Source organism: Nanorana parkeri, unplaced genomic scaffold (assembly GCF_000935625.1).
Source record: "Nanorana parkeri isolate BGI_ZX_2015 unplaced genomic scaffold, ASM93562v1 scaffold453, whole genome shotgun sequence".
Taxonomy (NCBI): Eukaryota; Metazoa; Chordata; class Amphibia; order Anura; family Dicroglossidae; genus Nanorana; species Nanorana parkeri.
In genome coordinates, this window is record NW_017306721.1 from 1043476 (window position 1) to 1052949 (window position 9474).

At 45.5% G+C, this 9474-nt stretch overlaps 1 protein-coding gene across 2 annotated transcripts in view; it reads right to left on the reverse strand.

Annotated features, from left to right (window-relative positions):
• Window positions 1-7427, reverse strand: part of CCNYL1 (cyclin Y like 1) — a 49467-nt gene extending 42040 nt beyond the window's left edge. For both annotated transcript variants that reach the window (XM_018560388.1, XM_018560387.1), the window contains exon 1: window positions 6979-7427. In XM_018560388.1, the coding sequence (XP_018415890.1) occupies window positions 6979-7144 (166 nt within the window). In that variant the 5' untranslated portion in view covers window positions 7145-7427. The remainder of the gene's footprint in view (window positions 1-6978) is intronic.
• Window positions 7428-9474: the final 2047 nt, after the last annotated feature.

Below are 9474 nucleotides of genomic sequence, written 5' to 3' on the forward strand. Positions count from 1 at the left end.
CACCAGCTATATAGGAATACAACAAATCCCAGCAATACATTATACATACAGTGTATAATGTATTGCTGGGATTTGTAGTCCTCTATAGCTGATGGTACATTGGTCTGTATAATATACAGCACAATGTACCATCAACTATAGAGGAATACAAATCCCACTATCCCAGCCATAGATTATAGAGCACCATGTGGGGAAAGTGCAGGCTTACCTGAGCAGTCTTCCAGCAACCTGTTTCTGAGATGGGGCCTGTCGGCGGCTGTCATCCGCCCACACGTGCTCCTCCTTACTTCTTCTCCCTGCGTCCCTGTGCCGACCGTGGATTTGGGCGGGCAGTGAGCGTGAGGCAGGGAGGAGGTGTGGCGTGTGGAGAATGGATGCGGCGGGTCTGAGGTGGGGAAGAGGTGTGGCGCGCAGCGTGTGGAGCCGTGAACAGGGGCAACCAATCGGAAGCCGATTAATCGATGATTGAAATAGTTGACAACTTTTTCAATAATCGATTATAATCGATTATGTCGATTAGTTGTTGCAGCCCTAATAGACTCCAAAATGACTTCATGCTATGTTCTATGGGGCATTGTTCTGAGACTGGCGACACTTGGAGACAGGCCCATCAAAATCTACCTGCTTGGGTACCCTAGAGAGGAGTGCACAGAGTTTGGAAAGGAATTATTGCTGAGGAAGCCTTTAATGTGCAATGGAACCAGTGTGGCCATGGTTGCCTTAAAAGGATCCCCATTCCAGCTCCTCGCTGGTAAGACCTAAAAGTAATTTTATTTCTGTCCTTATTTGGTTACATTGAAGTATTAGGGGTGTTCGTTATATCCAGAAGGGGAGCTATTACTTGGGCTTTAAAAAGGAGGGCTTGTGGGCTGAACAATGTGGATTAAGTAATATCCCTTGCTGGTTTTTCTATTCCGATAGCTGGTGAGCACAGGTGCCAGAATACTACAACAGTGACTCCAACTGAATGGCTGCAGTCACTGTTCGGCTGACAATTTTCCACACATGTTAAAGCAAGGTGGTGCTGGCAGTACCACCCATGCATCGGAATTTCGGTCGATTGAGCAGGAATTGGCTGAAATTCTATCTGTATATGGCCAGCTATAGGGTTTATTGGCACCATTGTCCATTAGTACTCCTGGAAATCTTTAGCTGGAGAGTTATCTTCATCAGAGCGGGTATGTGGCCGCCCATACAGGGTGAGAGGTAAGTATTTGCGGTGTTCTTTACCGCAATACCTTTTATTCTCAATAAGGTTTTAGCAACAGAGTCCTTTTAAACTAGTCAATATCCTAATGGTGCACTATAATGCACCAACCCATTGGCCTATTAGGATGGGCAACCCTACCAGCTATCTACGAATATGAAACAAGAGTCAAGAGAGCTTTCAACACAATCAGAAAATGTTAAAAGCATCCCAGGACTCAGGACTGCCTGCAGTGTTTTTGGTAATTAGCAAGTATGATATCCAGAAATGCTTCCAGTTCCGTTGCCAGAAGTCAATGTTCAAAACACGGGTCTTCAACTACATCCGAATTACCTGAATAAGGCCAAAAGCCCATTACCCAATGTGGGCAGCAAATGTGGGGTCCACACAGAGTGAATCGTCCGAAATCCGTTGCACTGGCGACACCTTAGATCAGGGGTGCCCACAATTTTTCATCTGGAGATCTACTTTTCCAAATTGACGAGCTCAATGAGATCTACCAACGAAAAAACACCTGCATTCAGGGGCGGGAGGGGGCGTGGCAGTGCATTGAAGTCAACCGGCCCTCTGCTGTCTCTTCTCTCACTTTCTCTGCTGTCTCTCTCCTGTCTTTTCCTACCTCCACTGGGAGCAGCTTCCAAAGTCTCCTCTCCTCTCTCCTTCCCGTCTGCGGTGTCTGACACATTCAGCCGCACGAGCACCGCGGGAGGACAGCACACAGGTCAGTGAGCCGATCGCGATCTACGAGTGTTCGCTTTGCGATCTACTGGTAGATCACGATCTACCTAATGGGCACCCCTGCCTTAGATCAACGTTTGCCGAAAGAACATGTTGGAAAATCTTCGGGCGAATGGTGCTTACAGCCAAACAGCTGCAAGCACCATTCAGGTATTTCGACAGTGGCAGCGTAATACCTAAAACAGCAGATTTGTCCATTCACGCTGTTCAGTGTGGATGGAAGAATCGGTTTTATTTTTTTTGTTCTGCCCACAGGCTGAACGAAACAAATAGAACCGTGCACTTAACTTACTTTAGATAGAATAGTACAAAACTGTCTAGCTCACTGATATTAAAGTCTATAAAACGTGCTCCCAAACCTAACCTTTTCACTACCATATTGAACAAAAAACTTTTTTGTATTAGATACAGTAGGGAAGCATTTGAACCTCTGAAAACTTTATTGCTGCCAATGGGGAGATTTATGTTCTTTTTGTCCTGGTGACACAGAAAATGAGCTAAAGTCCAACACTGAATTGTCACTGGAACTTGTTCAATGGAACACTTGATCAGGTGACAATTGTTTTGGCTTTAGACACTGGGAAATAATACACTATTGCTTTAGTACTATGAGAAGGCCTTTAAAAGAACAGGTGTTATAGTAGGGAACTTTTTTTGCAGATTACCAACTCAGCAGACTTGGCTTTAAATGCTGAAATTGGGGTTCCTCATGCTACCCAGGTTTCCAAAGCACTGTGTTTTATAAACAATTGCCTTCATTGTCTAAAATCCTCATCTTTTTTCAGTTCTCCTCCATCCACTCGTAGCCACTCCCCGTCTAGCTGTACATCATTGCTCTGGACAGGCTCCCCAATAGTGAGAACAGCGGACCATGCATGCTCAACGCATGTTGGTGCTGCTACTCATAGTATCCAAGGATGCATGAGATGGTGACAATGCAGGAGTACAACTGGAAGACATTTGTCAATCCATTACAAAAGTGCCCAAGCAATGACAGGATCACCTGGTATGTCTTTAAATGAAAAGACTGCATATTTAAAATGACTGAAAACTTGTGAAACTACATGATAAAGATTAGGTTTTAGTGATCTCCTTAAAAGAAAAAGGGCTACCCCCAAAGAAAAGGCTAAAGCAACTGTTTTAGCAGTAGACATGAACAGATTTTGAACATAGTAGATGCCCCGACTGGGAGCAATCAAGCTGCATGGACTTCACTAGTGGAATTACCATTAAACTGCAGAATTATGGAGGTCTCAGGTCAAAAGAACAAATTTGCAGCCCGGCTTGCCCCTGTTGTGCAAATGCGCCTTCACTCAGAGCACTATAAACACCTCAATATACTATAAATGACTACGTACGGAGCAAAAACAGGGGCTAGCCAAAGAATAAATGCCAAGCAATAGCATAGGTTGCTACTACTGCAGCGAAAAGCCGAGCAGTTCTTGAACCCCAGTACAGATGCCTGGGTATATAAAACAGCAAGCACAATATGGCACAAAGTCAACTATCTACATGTACACCGCTATGTGAAATGAACAGCATTGTATGCCACATAGTGCAAACACATATAAAGCAGCCTTGGCTTCCCCAAAGTGCCCTGAGCCCCCAGGCAGAGCATAGGCTCAGCAGATTGCAAATGCACAGCTTGCAATTTAAGACTATCATTCAGGGCAAACGTGCACATGCAGTCAGGAAATAACCCCCATAGCATATACAGACTGCAGAAAGCAATTAGCAGGCACCAAGATTTATGGTGAACATACATGTAGCGATTCATGACCAACCTTGGTATGAGCAACCATAGACAAGATATTCATCATTAATTAAAACATCAAACAATGCAACACACACACACACAGCATTATTCTGAGTTTTGTGATAGAACGAAAATATTGATGGAAAATTCGATAATAAAAGTAAACAATCAATAAAAAAAATTTGTTTAACTGAATTACAACACATCCTCAACTCATCAACTACTTTCTAAATTGGTCAGGGGGGTCACCAATTTGCTTATCTATACATGTGTGTCTACCATAAGAACAGCCAGTCAACAAGAGGGTGCTAGGGGATCCTTCAGCAATGGTGGATTGATCGATGTCACTTGGCAGAACTCCATGACACCAATGGAGCCTCTTCTCTTCTCTCAGATAAGTCACCACTAACAATAACGGTTTAGATGTCACTACGGTTCCGTTCACACCTAAGCATTTTCCCGCTCAAAGCGAAGCGTGACAAAACGCTCAAGACAAGGAATCCTATTCATTTCTATGGCCCCTCTTCACACCTGAGCATTTTGCCACACCAAGTTTCCCATTGGAGTCTATAGGACCAAAAAGCAATGTAATCTGCCAGAAAGTAGCTCATGTACTCTTTCCAGTGACTAGCATTTTTTCTGCTTGTGACAAAACGCTCAAGTGTGAACATGGGCCATAGCACTGAATGGGATTCCTTGTCTTGAGTGTTTTGTCATGCTTACCTTTGAGTGAGAAAACACCCAGGTGTGAATGAGGAACTAAGGAATAGATTATGCCCACTTACCTTCAAGATAAGGGACACTTTCTGCACTCACTACCAATGTAATTTGTTGTTACACCAAAGTATGTCTGTCCTGATTATATTAATGCACCATGAGCTGTACATACAATCATTAAGAACTGAAAGTTATTTCATGGGTTCCTTAAGGCCCTGTTCACACCTTTACGTTTTGTCGCGCGTTCAACGCTCTATGAACGCTCTACAAAACGTACAAACATGAAAATCCCATTGTTTTCTATGGGAATGGTTCACACCTTTCTGTATTTACGCCCGTCTGAACGCCCTACAAAACGGCCTACGCCCAAACAAGTACATGTACTTCTTTGGGCCGTTTTTGTTGGGCGTTTCCATTGGGATACTGCCAAGTAGCCCTCGGAACCACGTGTTTGTTGCACGGTAAAAAACCAGCGCGACAGACGGGCATATCCAATACGCCTAGGTGTGAACCCAGCCTCACGGTCAAAAGCTTCAGAAAGGCTGTAATATATGGTGCAGCCAGCCTTTCATGGGAAATTCAATGGAGTCTACAGCAGTCTTTTGGCAGCCACAAGCTAGAGTCCTGGCACCCAACCTGCACGGCCCTATTTTTTATTTTTTGTAAATTACCATGCATTGTGCTGCAATTCAACGCACATGTGATGACTTGGCAGGTATGGGAGCCATTAAGTAGTAATGGCACCGCAACGCACCGAACAGTGTAACATGCAATCGTGTGCAGCACGGAAGAGATGTGAATGGAGCCTTAGGGCTAGTTCACACCAACCACGGAGAAGAATGGATCAAAACTGCATCTAATGTATTCCAATGGTATCTTGGGTTCTAGTTCACCCTGCAGCATTCGGTTCCAGAGCATGTAAAAAAAAATGCAGCAAGCCCTATTTTTCCTGCTCTGGAACACATGCAAACACATCAAAAACATATGCAAAAGCCCTGGAGCGCACTGAAAGCCCATTTTGTGCAAAACATTTCCCCCCCCCCCTTTTTTTAACAAAAATGCCCAGGAATGCTCAAAAACACTTTAAAAACGCAGCAAAACACACTGCACCGCATGCGGAGAAACTCATGCTGATCAGGTCTGCATTTGGTGTGAACAAGCCCTTATTGTGCAGATCTTGAAGATGGTAGTTTGCGTTTCCCTAATGAATAATGCCCTATGCACTTTGGTTGTGATGTTCTACTACAATGCATGTTTATTGCCTGGGTGGCTCAATTTCTGCTTGGCCACGATCTGTGATACTTTATTCATCACTTGTTATATTTGTGCAAATGTCAATAAAAATCTTGTAAACAAAGATAGTAGTTTGTGTTTCAATGCTTACTCGTGCCAATAAAATATTATTGAAACTAGCTTCTAGTAGGTAAATAACTTATTATTCTAATTACATAGTATTTATATAGCGCCAACAGTTTGCGCAGCGCTTTACAATATAAGGAAGACATTACAGTTACAATACAATTCAAGACAAGATGGTAAGCAGGGCCCTGCCCCTGAGGGCTTACAATCTAAAAGAGGAGGGGGAAATGATACATGAGTAGGTAGCTGTGGGAATGAATTATGTGAGAATGTGAAGGTTCAGTGGTTAGGTTGAGGTGGGATAGGCTTCCCTGAAGAGATGAGTCTTATTTTATAACTTTCAACATATCTCAACTTTTTTCTGTGATGCATGTCCCCCCCCCCTTTGACATTTTACAACACAGAGATATTAAGCGTGTCACACGTTTTTTTTAAGGGGGCACAAATGTGGCAGCACAGAATTGTAAAGGGGAGGAAATAGCAGTGATCTTTAGCAGTCTCATAATGTGACTCCAGTCTATGACTGTCCTAAAATAAATCCCCAGTCTTCACCAACTCCTAGTACATCTGCAGTCTCTGGCCACCTCATGTAGCATACCTGCAGTCTGTCTCTTGTAGCATGTCTGTAATCACTGACCATCTCCCGTTACATGTTGTCCATCTGACAGTTTTCTGTAACATTAGGGCTCATGCATACGGCTGCTTGTAACCATACAGCATACATTCTGGTGTATACTGCCCGCCAGGAAGCCACAGGTTCACTGTAGAACCGAAGAAAGTCAATGGCTGTACACAGGAACACACCGAACTTGGGTAAACATGCATACATGCCAGTACACAACCTCGAGCACAGCCTGGGTAAACCCATGTGTACACAAGTTTGGCATATACCCTCATACAGCCATTTCCTTCTGTGGGAGGCTGTATGCAGTCCATGGCTCTCTGGCAGGGGATCTACCCCAGAATGTACATTGAACAGCCACATGTGGCTGAGAACTTGAGCCATTACAATAACTAAATATTGTGTGGCCCTTAGGTGGTCAGGGGCCACAGATAAAGCCATAAGTAAGTTGACCACCACAGGTCTAGACAGCTCATACCCACTACTAGCTGTGGGAAGAGGATGCAGAGCCATACAAGACTTGGGTGCAGGAAGTGTGTGATGTGTAGAGGACCATGGGGTGCAGGAAACGGTGCTCACCATCCGGGAATTCGCGGTCGCTGATGTGTTGCAGATGAGGCCCGGGCTCAGTCTCCCCGAGCTCCACTTCCACCTGGTACGGGTCAGGCCGCTCTATCACTCCACGAGCGCGGCCAGGCTTGGGACTGGCGTCCGGAGACACACAACAGGTGACTGTATTCCCCATGGTACCAGAGCCAGGAGACACTGGGTACTCCGAGCGGCCCCACTCTCCTCCTTCCCTGCGGAGGCCTCCCCCTATGCTGCAGGGCCACTCACAGCGGAGTCATGGGGAGGCCGGCACCAGGGACAGGACAGAAAGGAAGTGGAAAGGCGCTAGGACGGCCGAACTGGACGCTGCATCCTCCTCACCTCACCAGCCGGTCCCACGGGAGATGAGGGCGGGAGCGAATCCGTGACGCAAAGCACACGCCTCTACTGACGTCACCCTTTCCGCCCTCTCACCGGGGCATTCCGCTAGGGTCACAATCTGCCAATGAACACCGAGCTGGGCGGTGCCTGCGTTGTGGACTTGGCTGTGAGTGGGGACGCCTGCTCGATAGGCGGGGCAATACGTTAGATCCAATTAAAGACTGGGAGCGAGGTGTGAAAGCCAATCAGCAAAAAGCTAGGTGGTTAAGGTTTTCCTGGGCGTGTCCGAGCCGCAGTGAGGCTTGAAGCGCACCACATTGTATTAGCTTATTCTACAACTGCAAGATAGTAAGCGCTGGGGCACCTATACTAGGGGGAGTGATTGATGCATTTTTTCTGTTTTTGGATCTTCTGAGGTATCACCTGTAGGTGGGTGCATAGACATTTATGTTAGGCTTCTAAAAATCATGATCAAGTTATGTTGAAATTTTAAGTGTTTCTAGAGACCAGCCTTTTTTTGTTTGGTTTTGTATACAGTGGGGAAGAATGAAAACATCTGTCAGGTTATTTATTGCTGTCTATGTCCCTGCTGGCTAAAGTAACCCTCTATTTATCTTGGTGACCGCTTTTGTCTTCTCACTGGAACAGAAAAATAAAGAAATATTCCCACAAAGACATCTGTTCTGGTTGCAGCCGTCTAACTCACTTTGGAGAGATCTCTTCTCACTTCCTGTGGGATCTACTGGACAGGAAGTGAAGGGAAATCTCTCAATGGAACACAGACAGCAAAAACATTGGAACTCCCGGTCCAGTACAAGATCACAAGGGACAGAGCAGTCTCCAGCAGCTGTCCATCTACTAGTTTGGAGGAGGGACGAACGAAGAGCTAGAAGCTGGGGAGTGTCTTGCGTTGTGTTTGTAGACACACACAGCGTACTAGCACACACAAAGGTGGCTCCATAGGACCATGCAAGGGAAAGGAGCCACCATAAGACAGGATATAAGTGCTAGTGCTCAGTGGCCCAGCTGATTCTGCAGGAAACAAAAACCTTTAAACATCAAGGAGTGGAATCCATTGTAAGTGATTTCATCAACATTTGAAATAGCTTAAAAACCTTTTGACTTCAGGGGTTTTGAAACCCTCCATTTTTTTCCATAGATCTACTGCTAGCAAGCAGTAGATGTATGCAAAAACTTTTCTTTTTTTAAAACGCATTTAAAAGAGGTTTAAACTTAGCTGTGTCTTCGCAATGCGCTCCCGTCCGAAAATTTGAACAATCCCGGGCGGCCGCAAAGGATCTTGGGGCGGACGCATGCGCAGCTCACATTTTCGGCCTGGAGATACACAAGGTAAGTGATATGGACGCGTGCACCCGCACAGACACTGTGGGACAGGAAGCTCAGAGGGGTCAGCGCTGGATCGGAGACCCGCAGCAGCGTGGGAGAGAAGGATGAAAACTACAGGAAAGAAGAAGATCGGATTAAGGGATATCATTTAAGGTAAGTGCTTTAATTAACGTTGTGGTGAGGGAAAACATTTTTATACTTTAATGTCACTTTAAATATCACTTTAATGTACTCTGACATTTTTACTTTTTGCCTTCACTTTTTCTTCTAAAAGATAGCAGTGTATTCTCTGGTATGTGAGGGTGCTTGGAACAGTCTTTCTCAATCAGGGTGCTGCCTGGCTTCATCAGGGGTGCCGTCAAATGTTTGCACAGGATGATGCGTTTCCATGGTGAAGGCAGGATGGGTGGCAGCACTATGGAAACACATGATGCTAATCCAGGGCAGGATGCATCTAAGACCACCCCCAGCATTAAAAAGTGGACAGAAGTCTGCCTCAGTCCAGACCTGCTCTGCCTCCTGCCCTCTGTCATACTGCTGCAGCTGCGGTGTGATGGAGTTTGAAGGGTGGGACTCTTGATGTGAAGCTGGCTCCAGATCTGAAGGGGGGCTTCTGATGTGTGAAGGGGGAACTCTGATGTGAAAGTACGGGAGTCTGGTCTGATCTGGGCTCCTGATGAGAATGTGGGGCAGAGGACCCTGATGTTAAGGGGCACACATAACAGTGCTGCAATCTTTCTCATTCTGCTTCGGCTAAGTGCAGCAAGGAAGTAAACTATTCTTCAGTGCACCCTACTT